The sequence below is a fragment of the Triturus cristatus genome, chromosome 3_2, assembly GCF_964204655.1.
Source record: "Triturus cristatus chromosome 3_2, aTriCri1.1, whole genome shotgun sequence".
NCBI classification, from domain to species: Eukaryota; Metazoa; Chordata; class Amphibia; order Caudata; family Salamandridae; genus Triturus; species Triturus cristatus.
This window is the reverse complement of record NC_140584.1, coordinates 134,735,282-134,760,678: the sequence shown is the minus strand read 5'-3', so window position 1 is coordinate 134,760,678 and position 25,397 is coordinate 134,735,282. Positions and strand designations below refer to the sequence as shown.

The 25,397-nt window shown below is 44.2% G+C and overlaps 1 protein-coding gene across 6 annotated transcripts in view; it reads right to left on the bottom strand.

Moving 5' to 3' along the window:
• The window catches only part of TTC12 (tetratricopeptide repeat domain 12), a 220,595-nt gene that overhangs the window by 155,134 nt on the left and 40,064 nt on the right, over positions 1–25,397 (bottom strand). For all 6 annotated transcript variants that reach the window (XM_085647350.1, XM_085647352.1, XM_085647351.1 and 3 more), the window contains 2 exons: positions 22,742–22,819; positions 19,806–19,927 (listed from right to left, as the gene is read on the bottom strand). In XM_085647350.1, coding sequence (XP_085503476.1) covers positions 19,806–19,927; positions 22,742–22,819 — 200 coding nt within the window. The remainder of the gene's footprint in view (positions 1–19,805; positions 19,928–22,741; positions 22,820–25,397) is intronic.

Sequence of the window (25,397 nt, the reverse complement as noted above, 5' to 3'; positions counted from 1 at the left end):
TCACGGTGCGACGTGACAGCTGGCTCTTGACAGTGCACAGGCAGTTCACCGCCTTGGTGTAGGTGTTCAGATGGCTGTCCGAACGTTGGCTCACCCTGCGCCTGGCTGCCTGGACTTCTTCAATGTGGCACACAGTTCAGGTATAGCACCTGACGTGTCCATGATGCCCTCCCTCATGTAACGTAGGCTGTTGTTAACTGTGAACAGCTGCCGGTTAATGGAACGCAATGATTTTTGTTGCAGGCGCTGTATCTTCAGCATGCTGCCCCCCAGCCCAGCAAACACCGTGGCTTCGTCATCTGCGGCAACGCTGGTGCTCGCCCTTGGCCTGCGTCTCACGGATCCTTGCTCTCTATGTTGCAGTGTGTGCTGTTCCGGCACCTGTGTCGCAAGCTGCCCTGCCTGAGCATCATCCTCTCCTGTGGACTGTTTCTGCCTCAAGACGTGGCAGTGGTGCCACAATGGTGCGCTTTCTCGGTGAGACAGGTGCGGTCTCTGTGGTATCGTCGGGGTCCCCCTGCCCTGCCTGCTCATCCATATGTTCCACCTCCTCAGCTCCTGCACTGTCATCCTGTATCCCAGGTTGTGATGTGGATGAAAAGGGAAATTTTGATTTTGTGACATGGTCTGCATTTCTCACTTAATAAAGTTTTCTCAATTTGTATTGGCTAACTGCTATCTATTGCTTTTCCCCTTTACAGGATTTCCAATACTGCTTCAACATTGCTGTGTCTCATTGCCCCACTGTGTGATGCATCGGACTACATGATGCACTGCTTGGTGTGCTGGAAAAAGTGGACCGGAGTGGCATAAGTAGTTTGTATTTGGTGCATTCCTGACTGTGTGAATGGGATGGTGATGTGTGTGGCTGCATTTGGCATGAATCTTACCTTGGCTGGTGTTTGCAGGTTCGAAGCTGTCTATGTCAGCCACACCTCTGACGCTCTTGGGCAGGAGGGTGGACTCCACCAACTCCTCATGGGGTGTTGACTCGGTTGCAGTTGGTGTTCCACCACCAGTCTTCTTGGCCTCCGCCAGCCTGGTTGCCACCTTCTCCTTGGACCTTTGGCGCATGTCGTACCATCTCTTCATCAGCTCCTCGACATTGCTCTGTGTCACACCAACAGCATTTACCTCCGCATGGATATCCAGCCAGATTTTCCTCTTTCTGGACTCTGGGACACGAAGTGCCTTTTGCCAAATAGTAGTTCATGGCTGACTACCATCTCCTCTATCAGCACCTCCTGCTCCCTCTCACTGAACTTATGCTTTCTCATTCTCACTGCCCCCTCCTTGTCCTTCCCTTTCTCCTGGGGATCCATTGCAGGTGTTTGGAAATGCAGTGCTCACTTCTCTGCCTCTCCTCACAGCCTCTGACTCAGGTGCAGCATGGCTCTCCCACTTCCTGGGTGTGATGTCATCAAGCTGCACCTGAATTGCAGATTCCCTATTTTTGCGATTCTTTATTTGCGAATTTCGCAAATAAAGAATCGCTAATACGGGATTCGCAGTGTATTCTGAGAATTTTTAAGAATCGCAAATTATTTTCGATGTTTTATTTACATCGCGGTTTGCGATTCTCAAAATGCGATTCGCAAAAAAACGCATTTTGAGAATCGCAAATCGCTTTTTTGATACATATGCCCCAGAATCACTAAACTCTGCCAATTTAAGATGGTCCAGTGCACAAAATGGGCCATATTCAGCTGCCATTATTCATTCTGATCCATTTCACATTCCTTTGGTACACTCTGCTGTTAATGAGTATATTGGTTTGCATGGCTTCCCTGTGGCTCATGAAAGGCAGACCGTCACAGCAGGCAAGACTCCAAAGCTGATTGCCCTAAAACACAGTTCATGTGAGTGACAGAGTTCACACCTGAAAGTCAGCCACAGTTATATGTGCATCAAAAGGTTAATCCTGGGTTCACAGCCATACTCTTCATAATTCACTTATCACTGCCATCTCCTTTCCTGAGATGTGTCCAGGTCCCTTCATTGTGATCTATCACAGAAATAAGAGCATCCTATTTAAATATAAAGGGAGAGACCCAGCAGCGACTGACATTAAGGGGCGAAAGGGGCATTGCCCTGCAAGCACTGCGGAGGAGACAAAAGGGAGATAATGAACACAATGAAACAGGCGCTCACTGCTTGGTGCTCCTACGTGGAATGACTGAAAATTGAAAAAGATATTTATTTTTTAGGTCGAGTCCTCATGCGCATGTGCTGGCTGGGTGAGGAATTCCATGTCCCCTAATCACAAGCAGGGAGATTGAGGTCAGCCTGGTGGCAGTGGCTGGACAAAGTAACAGTGCTAGGGTTTCAAATGGGGTGCTAATAAAATGGCCCAGGGAGCGGTCAGCGGAGTGTCATTCACATAAATGGAAAAGGGCAGAGCTGGCCGGCAGCAAAACAGTGTAGTGGGTGTCAACTATTTGTTTGCAGGCTCTTGTTTCTGGGATAATCAGCATGTGTGCTGCAGTGCACGCTGGCTCTTTATTGCGATCAGGACAGACACCATCGAGCTGCTCCAATCTAAAGCGGCAGTGCACGGACCAGATATTGGAAAAAGAAAGGCTCCTGCAGTATGGTCGGGAAACAAGTGCACAGTGTTGTTTTTTTCCAAATTGCTGAGAGCTGAATTGGTTCTTGTGGTTAATATGCTGACAGAATTCACCCACCAGTTTCAAAAGTCACAGGCCGCCACTGGAGGGACCTTTGCTCCCTCCATACCTTCTGCCAGTGTGTGTCCGACCCAGCTCACTGGTATGAAGCAATTCACAAATCTGTCTGGGGGATTCCTCTGCTCCTCATGTCTTCACCAGTCATGCATGTGCTTCCTAAAATGGAATCCTGGGTCCTCAATGCAAAGTACCATTGCAGACACCAAGTCCTTACTGTCTAGCAATGCTACCACCGTGCATTGTGCCACTACAGACACACGTACATTCAGCATATGCATTCAGTCTAGATGCACTGTTCAGTACTGTAACTTTGCTGTATTATACCAAGGTGTGCTATTTGCAAACACACACTGCCAGCACGCAAACTCGCCATGTGTGTGCTGCAGAACACTTCACCTTTCATGTATTGTACTTACCTCAAGGCCACATACAACCAGCACATGCTTTTGTTTGCATGTACTCACAGCACTATATCTCTCATGTAATGTATTTCCAACAGGCATATATACAATCAGTATGTGCACTAACAAGACATATACTGCACAGTACTGCTCCATCCCTGCACTGTATTCTTCCCAGGCACACATACACCCAGCGCAGTCACTACTCCTGTGCTGTGCTGCGCTGCTCAGCACTCCACATCTGCCTGATGTAAGCCAAGAGTAAGTTAAGCACACAGCAGCAAACTTTGAAAAAGGTGAGTGAGCTTGTAGGCCTCACTCCAGAATACATGGTAAAAAGGACCCATTTACTTCTACTATCCACTACATGGTATGCGCCACCACCACACTTGTGCTGCTTAACTCTTGGTGAAGGTGATAGCTTTCACCACTATGAGAGAAGCATCGTTAACAATGCAGAGGACTTTTCCGTTCTAACAACTAGCATCCTGGAAAAAAACATATGTTGTCTGTTCTGCATGGAATCCGCAACTCCGGTTAGATGAAGGCAGTTACATGTATAAGCCACTTATTGTAGGCAGATAAAGGGGCTAGCTATCTTTTGCACCACAGAGTTTAAGGGATTCATTTTCTTAGTATTACAGTAATGTAAAACCCCCTTCCACTTCGCTGCATAGGAAGCTCAAATGGTAGGGTGTCTAGCTTCTTAGAGGATGGTCATTCATTCCTGGGGTAGGTGTAGGTAACCAAACTCTAAAACCTCAGGTGCCACATCGTAAGGTTGAGCTGTGCTGAGTATGGGTGCTGATCTGTCCGTGCCTCTGTGTGAGCAGTTCTACTTTGATAGGAAGACTCTAGTGGGGGTTGATGGTGAGTTACATCAGGGTGTTGAACCAGGGCTGCCAGGCACATATTGGAGCTACTACCCTGAGAAATGTTTGCCTAAGCTGCCTGATGGCAACCAGAAGTAGTGGGAGATGTGGAAAAGTATAGGCAAATATCCCTGACCAGTCCATTGATAGTACATTCCCCATGGACTGTTGGTCGTGGTATATGGCTTCAAAGTTTGGGCTTTTGCTTTTTGGCTGTTGTGAATTGGTCCATTTTCAGCATGCCCCAGCTATGGAAGCATGCGTGAAGGACCTAGTGGTGGAGTTCCTATTAGTGGATTTGTTGGTGTGTCCAGCTAAGTAGGTCTGCAAAGTGTTTAGCTAATCCTGTGAGATGTTCTGCCAATAGGTGAACCTTTTGCCACATGGCCTAGTACTAAATCATCTGTGCTAGTTGGGAGAGTTGCTTGAAATGTGTGCCACACAGCTTCTTTATGTATAGGCTAGGTTTTAGGTTTAAACCTATAATAACTTATAAAACACCACTGAAAAGAAAATTGCCCTTACCAGTGTAAACACATAAACAGGAAAACAGACTGGGCTAACACTATTCTGCTTGAGTTTTGTTGTTTAGGGATGCCAATAAAATATTTTTTCTTCTTCCTTTTGCTTTTTTTCAATTTTATGGTCTTTGGTCTAAAGATGAGGAGTATAGAAGCATTTTATAGGTCACGCTTAATTATTGTATAAACAGTAGAGAATCAGGAAATAACAAAATCATATTTGATATTTTGGTTACGTTTGATTCTTTCTACGAAAGGTAAAATGCCTGGTTTCATAAGAATATGTACCATCACATTACCCACAGAGAATGGGTAAAATCCCTTGATACATCAGCCCCCTTTTTCAGCGAGTCAGTATTGATAGTCGGTGAATTGCCAAACACCCCATGCTTTAAATATTCACTGTAAGATATAGTAAAAGGTATATGTGAAAAGAGTGCCGTCACCAAGCATCTGGGATAGTGGTGAAACATGACACCAGCCTTTGGAAAACATGGAGCGTAGTGTCACTTGGAATGCTGCTGCAAAAATTTCTTACCAAGTTCCACTAGGATTGGAGTAATATTGTTTGGATTTGCAGTGATTCAGCTACGTATGTGAAAAAGTTGTGTGATGACCTGTCAAAATCGATACCTGGGCTGAAGTGCTTCCCTGTAAGAGATCCTTGCCACTTGCTAGATGGTATACTGAGAGCATATTTACAACCTTCGAAGTTAATGAAAAATGCTATTGACTTTTTAGTCCATTCTGGTGCACGGTTTTGTTATGGGCGGGAACTAAAACACATATATTTCTCATTTTGTGCTTTGTGTAGCCTCAAAGAAAGAGGCGTCCCAACTGTGTCATGTAGCTGGTGGTTCTCAGTCTTAGAAGCCATGAATGCTATATTATCTATGTGGCAACCGTTTACAGAATCTTTGCTAAGTGATGATGTCAAAGGCAAGAAATGTGAGGATCTTCGGTCGCATATTGATAGTGATGTGAAAAGTTATAAACTCTACTGCATTCTTAGATTTATACAGGAAAACATGGCTGCTGTAATGCACATAATAAAATAACTAGAGTCTAAAAACACTCTTGTCTACCAAGTGTTCAGCATAATTGTAGATGTGAAACATCCCCTTGAGAGTAGGCTGAGCGACACTTTAGTGACTTTGACACTGCAACATGTTCCGTGTTAAAATGCTTGCAACTTGGTAAGCAAAGAAATGTTGAGGAGAAATTCAGGACATTTTATTTTACTATGTCGGAGAAATGGCTTGCAATGATGCATAGAAATGTCCCTTCACCAACCATGGCATTTGAAGTCAATGAAGCCTCAGTGTGGTACTCTGCACAAGTTCTAGATCCCTTCCGTAAAGGGGATTTTTATCCGGACTTTCAAAAATGTTGCTTCATTTTTGACTGCTTCAATAACTCTGAGGGCATATGCGCCCAATTCAAAGCATGTGTCGCAGAACCTGTCCCAGAGTATTGCAATCTTCAGGTGCATCAGTATTTGCATGGAAAGCTATGTCAGTGGCCAGAGTTAGCAAATTGTCTACTGGCTGTTTTGATGGTGCCTGTATCAGGTGCCAATGTTGAGAGGGCCTTTTCACACATACAAGTTTACATGGGAAAGAAAAAGCGAGCGTGCATGACCAAAGACTCACTGAAGAAGTAATGTATGTTGTACTACAATAAGTTTGATTTGTAAACATGTATTTGGAGCTCATATACACTGTATGTACACTGTCTATATACCATGCACTATCAGTGTAGAAAGCAAGCAATAATAAAAGCAAAACGTACAGGAAAAACACTGTTTCTGTTGTTTTTAATGGTGTGAAAATGTGTAACCATTGATAACCACTGTTTTTTAGGGTATTGAAATCACTTGAAAACACTGAAAAAACCTCACCAGAATTTACCAAAAATAGAAACTGAAAATAGGAAAGCTTACTTATGTAATACATGTCTGTCATGTTGTCTGTCTTAATTAGCATTTACCCTAGAAAGGTTGCAACTGTGAAGGAACAATATGGGACTTTGTGACAATTTCATCATTTTTAAACAAAGAGAGAGTAAGGGTTATTCGTCGGTGACAGACTCCCAGTCCCCTAAAGTCATGTATCAAAAACAAAGAGGGAGTGTCCCCAGGACACAGCGTCCTAGTGGTTTAGAGAAATGGAGAGATAACAAAGAAAGAATTCTTTATTTATTTAAAGAACCCCTCACTCACCAACCTAGTTGGTGACATGCTTCATTATCGGGGTCCACCCAAGTAGCCGAGTGCCACTTAGGTGTGCTTTCGACGCCTGAGCTACAGCGGAGCTGGGTTTTTTTAATAGTATGAAAGTGGTGTAGGTGAGTGGATTAAAAATGTCTTTGTTGTACTCCCTAAAGCTTTTATTTGGAGCAACAAGACAAGATTTAAAACCAAGTGAGATACTTAAAATGGCTCTATTGACCAGGAAGTATCAGTGTTTAAGTGCAAAGATTGTTGGTCAACATGTTTCAACCTTTTAGTGATAGTACAAGGTTTTTGTCAGGACCAAGTGTATGAACTGGGAGGTCTGCGCACGCTAAGGCGCACCCTTCCCTGGTTCACCAATTTGCCAGACCGTGTACTTACGGTTAGGCACCCTTACAGCCTTCTGTGTAGGAAAAACAAAATTCAGAAAGAAATAGAGCACTGGAAGAAACTGAACAGATCTCTCGGACATTGAGAAAGTCTCAACCAAAAAGTCCTCCTTCTTTTGGAACACATGCATGACTGCTTTATGGTAGGTAGCCGCATGCTGAGTGACCTCGTGGTATGATGATGTGTCATCTGGAGGGGAAGGCCAGGCAATGTAGTGTTCTTGATCAGTATCCCATGCTGCACCAATATGACAGTCATTTAATGGGTCATCTTTTGGTTGTGTGTCCTGTGTTGACTGTATGGGTCAAAAGGCCTAATGGGACTGCCTGTGGAGGTGTGAGGTATGGTGACTAAGGTGGAGAATCCGATAGGGGCATCAGTGGAGGGGTGGATGGCAGGGGAGGAGTGAGTGGTAGTGGAGTGTGTGGGAGAAGGACAGGGCTAGTTACACTGTTTCTATGCTTTTTAGGTGATGACGTGTGAGGAGGGCTTCAAAGTTGTATTTTCTTAGAAATCAAGGTTCCTATTCAAGAGAATAGGGTTCGGTGGTGGAGGGATCCTGTTAGTGATTTGCCCATGAGCAGATCAATAAGAAGGCGCTGTTGATGTGTGTACAGTTATTGCTAAAGCTTCCCTAGGGCCCTTGGTCTCCATCACTGAGAAAGCTGCTGGAGGTTTGCATGTCTCAGTGTCCTTGTGCCCTTAATGTGGATGAGGTATCAGGGCTGAATCCGGTATGTGTGCCAACTGTGACTTTGATGTTTAGGCGTCGACTGCTGTCTCAGGCAGATGCGGCTTTCAGAGTCAAAGTGGTTTTCAGAGGCGATTGGGTAGGTGGTGTAGGTTTCAGAGGCGATGCTCCTTTCAATGCTGAATGGGTGACAAGAAGCCTTGAAGTTTACGGAGCAGATGGAGGCTTTGGTCTCAGAGATGACACCCGGGTGTGGCTGGCTTTGATGAGAGGCTTGGCACCGTCTTCTGGCTTTTATTGGTGCCGACCGGTCCCTGTCAGGGCGATGGTCCATGTCCTGCTTTGTCATTATCAATGTTCTCAAGACTTGAGGCTCTGTTTGTTGCGAGTTGTACTTACGGTTCTCAGACTAGTCCTCATCTGAGGGCCAGATTCCCACATTGGTGCCACCTCTTGCTTTTCTTCAGATCGCTGGGCTGTAGAGAGTCTGGTCTGTGCCAAGGGGGAGATCTAACGGTCTAGGTTCTTCCTCTTCTTGGGGACTGAAGGTAATGTCTTTATTCTCCCTGAAGATGCATGTGGTCTACAAAGGTCTTCCAGCTGTATGGTGCATGCCCACCACCGCACCATTCGGTAGTGAAATGTTTTCTTCACTTTTCTTCAGATGCTGGGCAGCTCAAGTCTTCGTGGTTCAGCAATAGGTAGATATTGCAGACTTGGTGGTGATCGGTCTATGGGTACTTAGCATGGCATTGAGGGCAGTACAGGAACAGTGACCGTTCCATGAACTGTGCTCAGTGCTGGATAAGATGCCACAAGAAGTCTTTTCAGCCCTCGAATGGGCCAGGCCCTGACACTACCGCTAACAATCGCTGAGCGAGAGTTCTATGACTTTTGCTGGAGACAAAAAGGTAGAACTGAAATATAAAGAACGGACATTGAAAGGAGCTAACAAAATTGTGAGTTCTACACCATAACTCGCACCTCCAAATCACATGGAAGAAAAAAAAACTACAAGGAAAATTGTGCCCATGAGCAATGTATGTCAAGAGGAGGAGTGACACAGCATCTCATGACTAAACAACTTTTTTTTAAGTAAACTGTAAACGTCTGTGCCCAACACTTGTTGGCAGAAGTATGATAAGCATGTGTAGCTACAGCAACAAATGCTATGAACATATTCACTGAAACAAAAAGGGTAAAAGTGACGTTATAGTTAGGTGCTCGAATGAGACACGAGCTAATGTTAAAAAAATACAAAAGCCAGTGAAATATGCCAGTTATAGATTAATGAACTAACTATACCATGGACCCCATAATGCATTGTTACTGAGCTCACATATTACACTCCTAAAAACATGTTAAATTACATCATTGATGACTTTAAAGATTATATTTAAACAGCAACAGTTTACCATTAATAGTGGGATACACAAATGACTTTGGCAGCAAACTTTAGGCTTTGTGAACAACGACTAATACAACAACCTAATCCAAGGTTTGGTCTCTATAAGCTTGTCTGTGAGTTTTCCAAACTTGAGAAAGAAACTGTATATTTCAAAGGAGAAGCCAACCACTCCCCCGGAGAGAGCCTTACATTTTCTTGATCTCCGGAGGGTGTTGAAATTTTATCTGGCTAAGACTCTCTCACTTAGAAAGTCCGACAGGCTTTTTGTTAATTACGGGCCCACTAACACAGGGCTGGCTGCTTCCAAGAGGTCCATTTCTCGATGGATTGTCTCCTGTATAGCCTTGGCTTACCAACAGTCCCATAAGGTTTTGCAGGGTAGACCTAGAGCACACTCTATTCGAGGGAAGGCTTCGACTGTAGCTCTCCTTCGCAACGTTCCCATGTCTGAGATTTGCAAAGCGGCGACATGGCGCTCAGTGCATACTTTCACGCGCCATTATTGCCTAGATTCAGACACACAGGCCGACGCCCAGGTGGGGCAGGCTTCTTTGAGGAACTTGTTTGCATGACGGTTATGTTATGTGATGTGACTGCAAGCCTTAAATGCTATAATGCTCGTCCGCGAGACTTTGGGTATGGGCTTGCTACTCTATTCATAGATTATGACTATTGATGAGTATCCCCTGGATGAGAAGGATTAGTTACTTACCTGTAATCCTAGTTCTCATCCAGGGGTATACTCATCAAAGTCATAAGCGACCAACCCACCTCCCCGGACGAGCATTGTTCTCCTTAAGGTATTGTTTCTGGAATCCAGATATGTTCAGGTGCGAATGCACCGCCAAAAAGAACTGGCCCAACTGCCACCTGTAGTGCATCATGGGAGCAGGGGGTCTCCTGCAGGCCTTAAAGGCACGGTCCCCCTACTCTAATGCCTTAAAGGCAAGGTGTCAGTTTTTCTTGTTTCTTTCTACTCTACTGCAGCCTACAGGCGAATGCCTACAATTACAAGTTTGCTTTATGGCAATAAAGCAGTGCTGTGTTACAATTGGCTTGGTGCTTCCTTTTTTCCTTATGGGTTAGGGGGCACTGCTATGCAAACCAATGTAATTTACAGCATTACCATGTTTGAAACATTTTAGGCTGCATGTATATGTTTTCACATATGCATATATATGTATATATATGGTTTTTGCTATATGCTCCGGGATCCCGCACATGGGCGGGGATTATTCATAGATTATGACTATTGATGAGTATCCCCTGGATGAGAACACAATAGTCTTTTGCTTTTGTGCACCAAACACCCAGAACTGATGTAGTTGAAGTTGCTCTTGTGATATCTGACTTTCAAAGTCACTATACACAAGTCAGCCATAGCCTTCCTAGACCTGAGCATAAAACATGAGAATGGCACCCTTTACACCAGTCTTCACAGAAAACCCACAGAGAGGAACACGCTCTTGGCCTACAAAAGTCAACACGCTCGAGCTCTTAGAGATGGCTTACCTTTTGGACAATTTCTGCGGCTACGTAGAAATTGTTCACATAAGGAGGATTACATGAAAGAGGCCCTGGTACTGAAATCCAAATTACTGTCCAGGGGTATTCCCAACAGACTAATAAGAAAGTCCCTCAAACGTCCTTGGTTCTAACCCAGAGAGGAATTATTAACCACCAAAGAAAAGACTCCCATTGACAGACTCATCTATGTAACCACCTTTGGCGTCCACACCAACAGGGTCCGCAATCTAATTACAAAAAACTGGGATCTGATAAAAAAATATCAATTCCACAATGGAACCTCCCATGTTTGCATTTAAACAGGGTTAAAATGTAAAAGATCATTTGATACATTCCTCCAGAGAGAGCATCACTGGACGTAAAACCAGAACCCTGGAATCAGTCTGGGGCCTCCCTGAATTGAAAGGACATTTTAAATGTGGTAATTGTGTTTCCTGTGCATTTACGTTTGAGACCAACAAATTTGAGCATGCCAATGTGAGTCAGGTACTAGACTTTTTCTCTAATTGCAACACATGCAATGTAGTGTATTGTATATGGTGGCTGTTAGAAAAACCCACTCCCACACCGGAAGGGTGGTGGTGGTGGACTTCCCGAACACACTGTGGTAGCTTGGCTCGAGTGGTCAGGAATCAGGCACCGTGCTAAGCATACGTCATACCCATACAATAACCATGCGTGCATCCGTTCCAAAAACGACTCTACACCGTAAAAATTATGAAAATATCTTTCTTTATCTTCTTTTTCTCTTAGTTGCTGATTGGGTAAATAAATAACAATCACAATATACAAACTTTTTAAATAGTGCAGGTCAAATAAATACTGGCTTAATGATTCAATAAATAGGGGTGATCATAAATAAGGAAGGTATAAATATAAGTGCAATACATACAGGCAATTAAATATTCTGAGGCAATAAATACTGTAACCCAATAAATATTGTGCATCAAGAAATACTGTGGACCAATAAATACAGTGAAACAATAAATAGGTTACATACAATAAATACAGTGCCTCCAATAAATAATTAAAAGCTGACAGTGACACTCATAGAATCAGATCACATTTGAACTCCTAAGGGCTGATTTGGCCCAGGCACAGCTTGTGGGGATGTGGAAGGCTTGAGGGTGTCTACTCCCTCGCTTGGACAAGGCTGAGGCCTAAACTGAGGTAGTTCAAGGGGGGAATACCAGAGACCTGGCTCTCTCACTCTACACAACCCCTCTAAATTAGTCTCAGCTCACCCCCTGGCACAGTCCAGCTGGTTCCAGCACCGCTCTAACCCCTAGAGTAGTCTCTGAGGATTCCACAGGGCCTTTGGCGCCCTCTATTCCACTTACTGCCCTTTTTCTGATGTTCCGACGCCGCTAGAGTCGTGTCGACGCCGTGAGGCGGATCCGGTTCGACGTTGGCGGCCTCGGCACAATGTCAGTTCCTGACGACGCCGGTAGGCGGCTCCGGTTCGATGTCGGCGGCCTCGGCTCGATCTCGACCTCCGATTCGATGGTGTCGGGCAGTCCTTACTCGATGTCGACCTCGGGCGGCTCTGGTCCGATGGCGACCTCAGCTTCGATGACGTCGGCCGGCCTTGGCTCGATGTCGACTTCCGGCGACTCCGGAGTGCGATCCTCACTCCCGACCTCCGGTGCTCCTCTCCTCAGGTTTCCGGCGACTCCGGAGTGCGACCTCCACTCCCGACCTCCGGCACGATTCTCTCAGGTTCCGGCGACTCCGGAGTGCGATCCTCACTCCCGACCTCCGGTACACTTCACCTCGGTCTCCGACGACTCCGGAGGGCGGACTTCACTCCTCCGATGACGCCGCTCACTCGACCTCGGGTGACTTCCTCCTCGACCTCTGGTACTCCTCACGACCTCTGACGGCACCCTCTCTCGACCTCTGGCGGCTCCGGGTACGACGTCCGCTTTCCAATCGGCGCCGCTTCTCCACCTCGGGCTCCAGGTCTCAGGCTACTCGACGACGGACTCCAGGGAAACCAGTTTCCAGGTCAGGATCTTGCTGTTCTCTGTTTCTAAGGCCTGTTCCTGCTGTCCAGGTCCTTAGGATGGTTTTTCTTGCTTCTTCCCACACAGGGCTCCAGGCTGGGCTCAGTCAGTAGGGACTAGTATCAAGGGTGGGTTTATGGACCCCACTCCATGCACAAGTTTCCACCCCTGCTGCTTCACTCCTTCCTCCTTCAAGTTTCTGCTGCTCACTCTTCACCAGTCAGGTGCCAACTGCCAGCTCCAACTGCCAACTCTCTGTCTTAGCTTCCCAACATTCTAAACCGCCTCCAACGGTCACAGGGTTCTGGAATGTTCTGGAAGGGGCTAGTAGGTTCCAGTGGATTCTGGTGATGTCACAGGTGGCCACCATTTTGTGCTCCAGGCCCTCAGACAGAAGTTTCAGGGGTAGCTAAAATGGCTCCCTGAATCTGCAGCAACACTAAAAAGTCTGGTGGTTCCCAAAAAGGAAAAATTCAAACAGGGTTTGAGGCAGAAGTGGGACAAAATAAATAATGATGAGGAGGGACCACCCAAAGGCTGACAGGTCTAACAGTGGCCTTGTAATTTACTGTATATTGGACAAACATCACAACCAATCAAAGCACGAATCGGAGTCGCATTAGGTGTTCTGTCACCAATGCTCCACTGGTAACTCATTTTGTTGGAAAAAAACATTCTGTAGATGATATAAAATGGCAGGTCATTGACAGAGCAATTGTTCCTGAAAGAGGCGGTGACATCACTCAAATCTTGCAAAGACTAGAGTGCCGCTGGATAGAAAGGACCAACTCTATTGTGCAAGGATTAAATTCAGCTGAGGAATGGCGCGGGTTCGTGGCCACATTACTGAACTGATAAAGCGTTGCCAACATTGATTTTGTAGAGCTCTAGACTCATGTAACTGTGCATCAAAATTGTTATACATTGTTCCCTCATATGTTGTTGCTATTTTCAATTTTTATGCAAAGAAAGATTTATGTAGAAATTGATACATTTTTGTAAACCTCAATATTGATGCAAATGTTCATAATTGATGTTTTACATTACTATTTGGTGATGATGTTATAATCCCACCACTTGAATCACTACATATGTGCATTGCATTATATCATTAAATAATGCTTTCAGAGGATCAGGAAACTGTTTGTGGACAACATAATCATCTTAGACCCAGTGAATCGCACTGAATCAGGGGGGTGGGGTGGGGTTGCACCCTCTAGTTTTATGTTCATATAATACTTGTCTAGTGTAACTTCAATAACAACATGCAATAATGTTACAAGGTTTCCCCTTGCTCTCCCCCATTTAGTGTCCTTGTTACACGTTCCATAGATAATTTTTATATTCCTACATACACCTAGGTCTTTCTACTTAGCACCTTGTTTCTATTTTAAGCCTCGAAACCATTCCGGTTACCACACAGCATTTTTTCATTTCTAATTTTACTTTGTAACAGAATACAGATAACCGGATTCATATACACACCTAGATTATTCTGCTTCGCACCTGGTTTCTAATTTCAAGCCTTGCTAATGTTCTGGCTACCACACAGCTTTTTTTCATTTCCAATTTGGCTTTATAGCAGAATACAGATACCCGGAGCCCACCGTCAGGGGGCTATCCTCAGTGATGCCTGCCATGACGTCCGGTTTTGGCGGGAAAACTTCTTATTTAAGCACACAACGAGTTCAGGCTCGCTGTCATCGTACAAGGTAGACGGACTCATGCAGCTCTAATTTTATGCATAGCGGACGCATGCGTTGACTATCTCGCTATCAGGAGCATCGTCTTCAATAAACAGTAAGAAGCCTGTTCCAAACCCCTGCAACCAGGCCTCTGTCATATACCAGCAGACTGGAGATAAATTGTAATGACAATCTCCTCATATTTTAGGTATACACGGATCGACGTGTCTCTGCCATACAAACATTATTCCGATGTTTACCCCCGCGAGTCGGAGTGGTTTACATCAGCGCAATAAGCACCACTAGTTCTTACCCTGGTAAGGAGGCGCTTAGTTTATTCATTCACGTTTGACTTGCCTAATCTCCCTATTCTTTTTGTTTAATACATTTCTCCATTGGTTTCAGATACCCATCCAAATACACACATTATTGGGTTCCTCCAGCAGTGCCACACACTTCTTCATCCAACTTGCGGATCACTGCCATTGACGCCCTCCCCGTCAGTCTCCCCTCACTGGGGTAACTTTTTTCCCACCAACTCACTTGTTTAGCAGAACAAACTTAAAATGGATGTTACAATTTCTCCTTGCTTCCTCTTCCGCATGTGTAATGCCCGGCTGGGTCCCATGGGAGTACCCTTCCTACCTTTTTACCACCTTGTCACGCTGACAGACATTCCCCTTCTCAGGTACAGGCCACCTCATATTGATCCATACAACCATGTAGTGGTTCCAGTGCTCATACTTACGCTAGCATTCTTTTCTTTTAATTATAGATGTCCCTACATCAATAGGTCCTGAAGAGACCCCTTACTGTTATAGGGGTCGAAACGCCGTCGACTATAATTAAAAGCAAACCATTCAACAGCCCCTACTATTGTATAAGGAGGCTGTTTCAATTGTTTATAATTTTTGATGGTCAACTTTACTTCTATTTGGAAACCATTTGTTTATGTCACAATATGTCACTATTTCGGTAGGTTCCATTTTCACTGGGGATACTTTGCACTATATATAAAAAAAGTTGTAGAATTTCATTGTTATATATATCAATAACTGTTGCTATTACGAATCATTGAGTGATATATGGTTTCTTCTCCTTTGGATATCGACTTAACCCTTTTATATTGTGATTGTGCTTGTAATTACCAGTATTAAGTCTACTAGCCCACAGGAACCACTGTTTCTGTTTATATACTACTTACCCTGGTTCCTAGTGAGTAGGAGTCCTGTTCTCGACAAAGGATAAGGAGGCAGTCTGAAAAAAAGTTATTGCCTAGAATCACACAATGTAGTCAAGTGGAATCCAGGATTGATGCAAGGTTTCTTGATTTCACATTGTAGAATTCAGCCAGTTATGTCACCCTCTCTCCTATTTTAGAGCAAACTTGAATGCACTGTGGGTAATTCTTTAAGGTGATAAATCAGTGCACTCTGTTAAATACATCCAGGCTATGTATGGTTCAAAAAGATTTGTTGGTAGTAGTGTTTGGGAAAAGGTTGTTGTAATGTGAAAGTTGAAATAAAAATCAGACCACCCATCATTGGTCAGTGCATTGAGCCAATTTGTTCTATATAGCTGAAAGTATTTATTCATTATCATCCATTCTTGGATTCATTCAACCACCCACTGCTAAAAATTCAGCTATTCCTTTATTAAGCCAGGCAGCCCAGTCTCTAATCTTGATCTATCCACCCATTCAACGAGTGGACAATGTTCAATAATGAAAAAATGTATTGTAAAATGCACCATAGCTGCAATTTTGTTTTAATTTATTGAGGGTGAACCCCCATCTCCTGTTCCCCTTGCGCTGGTCTAGGTTTGTCTGTGTCTCTGTATGACTTAGGTTTCATGTAAATGTACTGATGCCTTTATTCTGCTTAGCACTGTGGGTGCAGCGAAGTAACGCAAAATGACCTCTCACTGCAAAACGGGGGGGGGGTCAAACATTTATGCCCCAGAGATATAAAAGGCCTTGGAAGGAGGGGAGCACACTGCTCCATACATGCTACAGGGCCCTAAATATGCTCTTATCCAGTGGCACTGCCACACGGCACAGCACGAGAAAAAAACTGTGTTATGATAACCTCGAACATCTCAGAACTCACATGACTGCAGCAAGTAACAGCATCCGGAGCCAAGGCATCTGATCTTAGGGAGTACAGGCTGTGCACATGTTGGAGTACCTGATCTTAGACAGTACCCGGCACTATACACTAACAGCTCCCTACTGGCTCAACCTCAAGCATGGCCCGGTCAGCCTAGGCTTTTTCTCCCTACCACTTTGTATATTGTTTTTGAGACCCGATGCTTTAAATTCTAAAAGAGAAAATACATGCCCCTAAAAGCAGAGTGATGTTGGCTAAAACTTAAGACAGTCTGAAGTCTTGCCTGTGACATGAGGTCACTTGGAAGCTGTGCAAAGGGGTGGGCAGAACTCAAACAGTCAGATTAAAATGGGGTAACATGAACTCAATCAGTAAAGGAGAAAGGGGATACGTGAACTTAACAGCAGAGTAGAACGTGGGGTTGAGCTCAGGTGATAAGCACTGACTGCCAGAAATCAAGTAGCAACAGATTAAGTACACTGGGCCAACAAGCCGATGGGACCCACGCATAACAGGTTCAGAGCTGAGGGAGACTAATAATTATGGTTCCCCGATTTAGAGTGGTTCCACGTGGGTGAAACACGAATCTCCAAACGGGATGGAGTAATTCAACATTAAAAACAACGGTCACAAATAAAGGAGCAGCTATCTGCCCTTTTTCTAAATAGCATAGTGTAATTCCCTTCTTTGTTTCCACCAGGGGGGACACAGCCCTGTAGAAAGTCCAGCACCAATTCCGTTTGGGCATGATAAGGACTGAAACATGTTTGCCCGAGGGTCTTAGGACCATAATACTCCAAACGACCCTAGTGTTCATTTAATTTTAATATTCCTGCCAGACCCAAGAATAAAGGGATACTGGGGTCTGTCAGCGAATTTTTAATCTTTATCCCCCTGGCCAGATTGACTATCTAAGTGCTCCCTGAAATATCGGTTGAGCCCACCACGACTTCTAGGGGTCATGGTGTCCCGATGATGAAGCATGACACCACTAGGGTATGTAAGGGAAAATTAATAAAAGAAAGTTCTTTTTCTATACCTCCTTATGAGTGGTAGCTTCACATAGGGATTTCCCTGTCGTTTCTCCCTCTTTGACTAATTAACCCTTACAAATAACATCTATATGTAAGATCAATAGAGGAGTACTTTAACGTGGATTAATACTGTAATCAGGAGGGTGTACTCTTCAGTTTCCTCTGACCCTTCCAATATTGAGAACCTCTTGATTCTGAATATTTAGTGTGAAATAAGTATACTGTCACCAGATAGTAAAAAAGGTCATCTCAGTTCATCGGACAGGAACAAAGAAAGCATAGTGTATAACCTGAGGTAGTAAAAGGTGTAGTGCTACGAAGCCAGGCAGCCCCAAAACTTACATCTGTGCATTGTGGCAATTGCCTGAAGATTTTGAACATGAGACAGGTGATGAGGAAGGCCGTGAAGCTGCACACAGCGATCACCACATACATTCTTGATGGTGGGAAGATCTTTGAAAATGGTGGAGATGCAGATCACAACGGTGTTGTTATCAGCATCCCCAGGTTTTCCTTACGCCTGAGGGTTCTCACGAGTTAGTGTCCTAGGCTCTGCAATGCTGGACAAGGAGTGAACTTGCCCTCCGTGGGCAAGGAGGGCAAAGACCAAGGCAAGAAAAAAAGTGGGCAACTTTATTCCAGGAGAAGCAAGTCGTCCGTGGCCAGGTGGTCCCCAAATCGTGTGCCGTCCTGGGATGAAACTGTAGACGCGGTGCTTCCCCAAATGATCTACGGACCCAGCCGCTGACCTTGGTGCTGGCTCTAGGACAGGTGTGCCGGTCGCCGTGCCCCCTTCACTCCCCAACATAATGGCAGAGCAGGGCGCCGCCTGCAGTTGTGGTTACTGCAAAGATGGAGCTTAGTGCCAGCCGATCACCGACCTCTCACTGGGTATCCAATGGCAGTCCAGTTATTAGCAAGAAGTCCTCTGTCCAGAGTTTCTGTCAGGACTGTGCGAACACTGGAGTGTGCAACACTTGGCGTCAGAGGTACCCCTTCAAAGTAGGTCTTGCTGGGCTGCAAACCATGCTGGAACTCTGATTCGACGTGGTCTCAGCAGACCCTTATGCTGTGCTGCACTATCACCAAGCGCGCATCCATGGCCACCACATGCTTTGAGACAGCGGACAGCGGGAACAAAGGGAACAGGGAGAACGGGAGGAGGGGGCGGGAACAGGAAACTAAAAAAAAAGGACCAGTATGGTGTAACAACCAACTAAAGGGTCCAGTAGCCATGGGAGGATCAAATGATGACATGGCTGTACTAAGGAGGGACTAAAAAGCCTCATAATGAATCAGACGACAGCATTTATAAAGGACAAACAGACAAGCCAATGAAAAATAAGGGCGGGGGAGTGGGCGAAGCTTCTCTCCGTACTCAACTACCACAGCTCTTCGCAGAGCAGCGCAGTTCATGCTCGACCTAAAAATGGTATACAATAATCATGATAATAAACAAAGTACATGGCAAATTCATTTATGACATCACAATGGCAGCTCAAATTACATTATCAATGATATCCCAGATAACATCATCCAATGAGTGGGTTGCTTTGTTTACATAGTGGCGGGTAACTAACAAATTACTTTTCTACTTAATTTTGTACAGCCTGTGTCCAGCTAATCGGTTTAAGTGTTTACAAAACGCAGGTGCTCCTAATGCACCATAGGTGTGCAGAGGCATTTTTGAAGATGTTATAAATCTTTGTATTGAAGAGTAACTCTGTGTGCAGATAACAGTTGACGACTTGTGTTCATTATGTTCCACACAATTTTGTTTGGTACTGCAGAAAATGTTTCCAGCAGGGCAAAGATTCTACATACGAAGTACTGCATGCTAAGTATTGTAAGCAGTCTTGAGTTATTAGACAGAATCGTATCAGCATGAATATATCTACTTAACATAGAAGACTGTGTGCACCAGGTACTATGTACATGTGCTTGTTTTCCTTCAGAAGATGAGCTATCTGTGAAGTGTTCACCACAGTACGAAGGCTGCAGGCAGCATGATTATTAGAATCCTCTTCGTGGGCCAGTCTAACCCTGATTCGGATTCAAACTTTTGACCATTATGTTGTATTCAAATAACTTTCCGAACGTCTGCAGCCATATTAATGGATCTGAGGTTATATTTCCACGAAATGGTGAGCACCAGCCAAACCACTAGTAGCCTGGTTATAGTGGTTGACTGTAGAAGTCAACATCTGTGCTGACATGGGCATACAGTGCTGTGGATACTGACCTGGGCTCTGTTGGTGTACAAGACCTGCATGTCCTTCAGTCTGTCCAAACCTTCAGTATACCTCTGCACGGCTGTCTCATATTCCCCCTTCACAAAGGCCTCATTCCCCATCTCCTTTAAGGCTGCAAGAAAATGCAATTGTCTCAAGTCAGAGTATAATTGCATGTGGCAAAACTGTGGTGGGTTTCAAGCAAGGACAATGCCAAGGGTTAAATTCACTAAGCTTTTATTTGAACAAAGTTCATACTGGGTGTGGGAAAAGTGTAAAGTGTCATCTCATTTTCATTAGAGACAGATCCTAGTTGATTTAATTTGGATGTTATGTCAATTACACCCTCAATTGGAAGCTATGGTCTCAGGGAAAAAAATCAGCAAAACTTGCAGTTTTTGTAAGCAGGAATGGGTTAGCGTTAAGGGTGGGAAGATAAGTGTTCGTGGGAAGGGAAGGGTTGGTGGTCATTAGCAACACCCACAAAATCTTTATTTTGTTGAGTATTCATCAACATTTTGACTGATTTCCATACCCAATTATGAAGTAGTGGATTTGACACTGGTAGACAATCTTCCAATTTAGGGTAAGGAACATGCACAGTAAGCTATGATTTTACTAACTGCAGGTGTGCATGATTTTGTCCTCTCCATGAAATGAACCATGAACAAGCAAACATGCCTAGTTCGGGTGCACCTGTACATTCACAAACCATGCATATCCTTAAATATAAAAAAGATTACTGAGAGGATGCAAAGAAGTGGAAACTTGCAAAGTTGTGTTGGGTTTAAGGGAAAAGAGTCAAAGAGTCAAACAACCCGAAGCAAAACAAGACAACTGTCTGTCACTAACAGTTCAGGAGAAGAGTCTACCTTTTACAGGTAGGAATTTCAATATTGTGTAAATATATATTTTACATATGCACAGGTTCTATTTTCTGACTGTTCACCCTGGTGGTACAGGGCTTCTTTACCAAGCTGTCATATTTCATATTCCTGTCTCAGTATTAGGTCAGTGTTAATAGGCCAGGACTAAGAGCACCGAAAACTTAAAGTTATCCACAGCGGTCTTCATTCCAAATTTGTTGAATTTACTCACTGATAATTTCGCCCTTGGAAAATACAGATAATGCAGAGCAGTATATCGCCATGGTGAAATGGCTGGCCCATTTTAAGTTAATATGGTTGGTGTGAGTGATTACCTCCAGCACTGTAATTTTGTGCAACAATTTACTGACCTCTTTTCCCTGTGCAAATTTTGCCCAGGGATTTCACAGTGAAAGATACACAGGGAAATATGTTGAGAGTGTGCAAAGTGTGCACATATTGTGATCTTAAATCAGGCGAAAAAACCTGTATATGTATGATACAAAATCAAAGGTACAGTATTGACCAAACCCTTTCTGACAGCTATGCGGGCTCCTGGAACCAGGTCCTTGAGAAGTACCAGGCTACTTTTAAAGTGCACTGGCAATAACCACATCTATTTTTAAATGCAAAACAGGCTTAAGTCAGACCGGCATCACCACTTACTTGCATCACTGTATTAAATTAGAAGAAAATGGTTTCCTGTGCATGAACTAAGCAATATTGAGGTCCTGGTTCTCTGAGAAGCAGCCTTAACTCATTGTCTATCACCTGGCTTCTCAAATTAGGAATGCGTTTATTTACATAATTGAAAGTAATCTATAAGTTCTACTTGACTGCGACTCTTGTTCGCTCCCCTGGTTAACACTGGTTAAGGGCGTTAAACTACAACACTCCGCACTGCTTGATCTTATGGCAGCACAATCGACTCCAACAGCATCTACATAAATCTCCTAAAAGGAGGCAAACGTTACAAAATCAAGGGGCAAGAATGTGCTAGAGTCTGAGGGAAGAGTGCTCACATATAAATAGAACTAAAACATTCCACCACCTCCCGCAGAAAGCGAAGTAGCAATGTCAAGGTTGTCTGCTCCTTGCCAAAACCTACTAGCTTGAGAGCCATAATATCTGTAGAAACTGACATCACTCCATATGTCAACTAGGAACCAGCAAGCCACACAATCACACGTCATTAATTAGAGAGCCTTCAACTTCCAGGAACAGGAGGAAGATCATTTGGCATGCAGTACTTGAGGTCATATAACTTCCTGACCCTAAGGCTGAAGGCAGACGCTAGCCACGTGTGCTTTTGGAACCAACCAGAAACTGGAATGTCATAACTAACATAGGATTTGGCTTACAAACAAAAAATATCAAAGAGAAGGTTGGCACCAAAACCAGACTGGACTAAATTCCAATTTCCTCACAGAAAATGAAAGCCACAGCACGTTGAAGCAAACTAAGTGTGGAAGACACCACTCTAGGAAAAAATTAAATAATAAAAATATGTATTTCAGTTGTCACATGAACCCCAGACATCGGCTGAAGACAAACCAAACGCTGTCCACCCAGGTAGCAGGTGCTTGTAATGGGTGACTGGCAAACTTGACCTCAAGACCACCAGGAGCAAAGAGGTGAAAGGTCATCCAGTTATTAGCCAAAGCACGTCTTTGCAGTTCTTCTGTCATAATTAGATCTGTGCAACAGACCCTCCCAACATTTGTTACTGTATTTCAACAACACTTACTTAGATTTCAGCTCATCCGCGCTGCATCCTCTGATTTCTTACTCTGAATATTGACTCAAACAATATATTAAACGATCTCTTTGGTAAAGTGGCATGATAGGGCTAAAGCAAGAAACCACAGAGCAAAAAAACACGGACTCTGACCAATACGTTTGACAAAGCTTACATGCTCAGATGTCAATGTAACACCTGCTGCACAAGGCAGCAATGTGTAGCGGAAGCAGATAAGCTGTGGGTGGGGTCAACGAAACTGGTAAATATAAGAAAATTAGGCGTGAAGTATTGATGTCGGATCAAAATAAGTTGCCTTGACATTTAAAACTTCTGCAATTACCATTTGCTAAAACTTCGTTTTCTTTCCTCCTTTCGGCTCGTTCTCGGGCGTCCTGCTCCAAAGCTGCCAAGAAGCCATCTAATAAAAATAGAATGTATGATGTGAGGAATGGCATTACAGTCAACGCTGCTTAATAAAAGTTAACGGGGACAAGAAGGAAGGAATGTATTGTCAAGAACCATGCCCACACAGAGGGTCTTAGGTGCCATTTTGGAGACCGACAGTACATTTTTCGTTTCCTCCTTGTCGTTCCTTTACTACCCACACTATCCTCAGCCTAGAGCCATGGGCCAATGGGCTGCCCATTATAGAGTCAAGGGCGACACCAGACAGTTTATTATTGTACAGTTTCCCGCCCTTAGCAACCTTTGTCTGCAATTTATTGTGTATGTTTAATGGCTGCATTGGGAAGTAGTTTACATCTCGCAAACTCTTACATCCCAGCGTTGTGCTGCCATCATTGTTACCACAGACTTCACTGCTTTCCAGTGCTAGTCAGGACAATTAAAGAACCTTACGTCGTGCAAAAAGTAGTACACAGACCTGACACAAGAGTATATTTAACTTATCAACTGGACTACTGAGAACTTGGGGGAGTGGTAGCTTTTTTACAGCCTGAACATCTATGCAGCTGTAATGGCAATAAAGCACATTTCTGTTAAGGCTACTGCCTTGCTCATTACGTACCTTCAGTTATGTTGTCATGTTAATTAGTTTTATATAGCCACACTGCTAAACGGAAAGATGTACTGATAATGAAAAGACGATTAAAACAGTGGTCAGCAAAAAAAAAAACAAGCATTGGCATAGCCAATAGGTCTCGCCTTTGGTATGTTATAAGTCTTTAGTTATCCAGCACAATATCCTTGGTGCGACAACATCAACTGTTGCATGGCTAAACACTTATAAGGTCCCAAAGGCGAGACCTATTGGCTATGTCAATGCTTGTTTAGCTAAGGGCCGTTGCATTCTGGGACCTGTAGTTGATGTTGTGAATATGGGTTGAAAACTCCCAGCATGCAATGGGCTGTTGATGAAAAGCCAACATCTGCCTGAAGGGTTCTACGTGGCTATCATAACATCAAATAGTGTTACAACCGAAGCTCAGTATGGGGTGTAGTAATGGGGGATGGCCTAAATGAGTAATTGGCGATAATATTCTGCTGCACCCCTGACAGCAGTGAAACGGTCCTTTATTAAGAGAAGGCACTCTAAAGTTTCCCGGGCCCCTGCGCTAGAATCTCAGCTATGCAAGTTTTTCTTTGCGCACATGTAGCCCTGAATTTACAAGAGGTTAAATAATAAATGTATAAAAAATAAAACGCTGTTTCTATTTATCGCTTAATACCTCACTTTGGTGCCTAAGCGCTGTGAAAAAACCCTACGTCATCTGCAGCGATTGCTGGACTTTGTCCCTTGTGATTATGGCAGAGTTTAAGTAATTGAGGAGCGGTGGGGTCTATTTATTTCTTCGTTTCTTTCAAGTGCACTTGTACACATGGGGCTGGCTTGGTTTGTTAAATAACCCATTAAGTGCTGGAAGGACATGGCCAAGATCACAGGCCAATATTCAACCAGTGCCAAGTTACTGAAACACACACAATTGTGGGAGAGCTGTTAAAAGAATACGCTGTCCTCTGAAGCAGTCTTCCTGAAAAAAAAACTCAACGTCACTCTCCCCAAGACAAGCCCAACTGAAAAACCACTAAAAGTCAGAGACATGCATATTTTTCCCATGTGTGCAGTGCATGGCCGCAGACCAAAAATAAACATTTCATAATAGGCAGTAACCTGAGCACCCTGACAATGGCAGGTGCATACGAAATGCGGCGGCTTTTTTACAGACACCCAAGACCAAGCCTGCACTCAGAAGTGACCAAACACCGGGCACACATACAATACGAAAATATCAGCTAATAGCGTCCGCATTGGTACAACAGAACCCCTGGCTTGATTGTCTTGTCCCCATTCAGCTGGTACATGTGCCAGGGAGCTGGGGGCCCTAACTTTTGAAATGAAACGGTGAAAATCAGGACAAGTAAACTTCAAATTTAACAGAGGTTATAGGTTCGGTATAGGCTATTTCAGAGGCTGTAACTCTCATCCTCTCTGTGCCATCACTAGTGCCAGTAGTGGGAGCAGGGTTCGGTGGAGCTGCGCTTTTGAAGCAACAGCCTTCTAGGAAGTGACAGCCTTCATTCTAGGAAGCCACAGCCTTCTAGGAAGCCACACACTAGACATCTTTAAACATCACAACTCCCACCACCCCTCAGCATATCCTGGTCTCCTGACATACATTCCTCAGGGTTCCGCTACACCCCAGCCTCCCCTGCAGGCGCTGCCCACTTAGAATAAGACATTACCTCATCTGCCGGTAGCCTGAACACTTCCATAGGAGAGACTGCCATGGCTCCAGACTACCCATGAAACCTAGTCCTGACCACGGGCACCACCCACTGCCATACCCAACAGTTCAAAAAGGAAAAGACCCAAGCCCGAAGGAGATTTCAGGCAACCGACAGTGCCCGAAGTCCCAACAAATTCCAGCCCGTCCTAAATATTTTTAAAAAAATTAAAAACGGAGCGCAGTGAGCCTAAATCAGGCGCCGCGCTCCGAATTAAAGTAAACAAGCACTGTCAAAAAAAAAACGCCCAT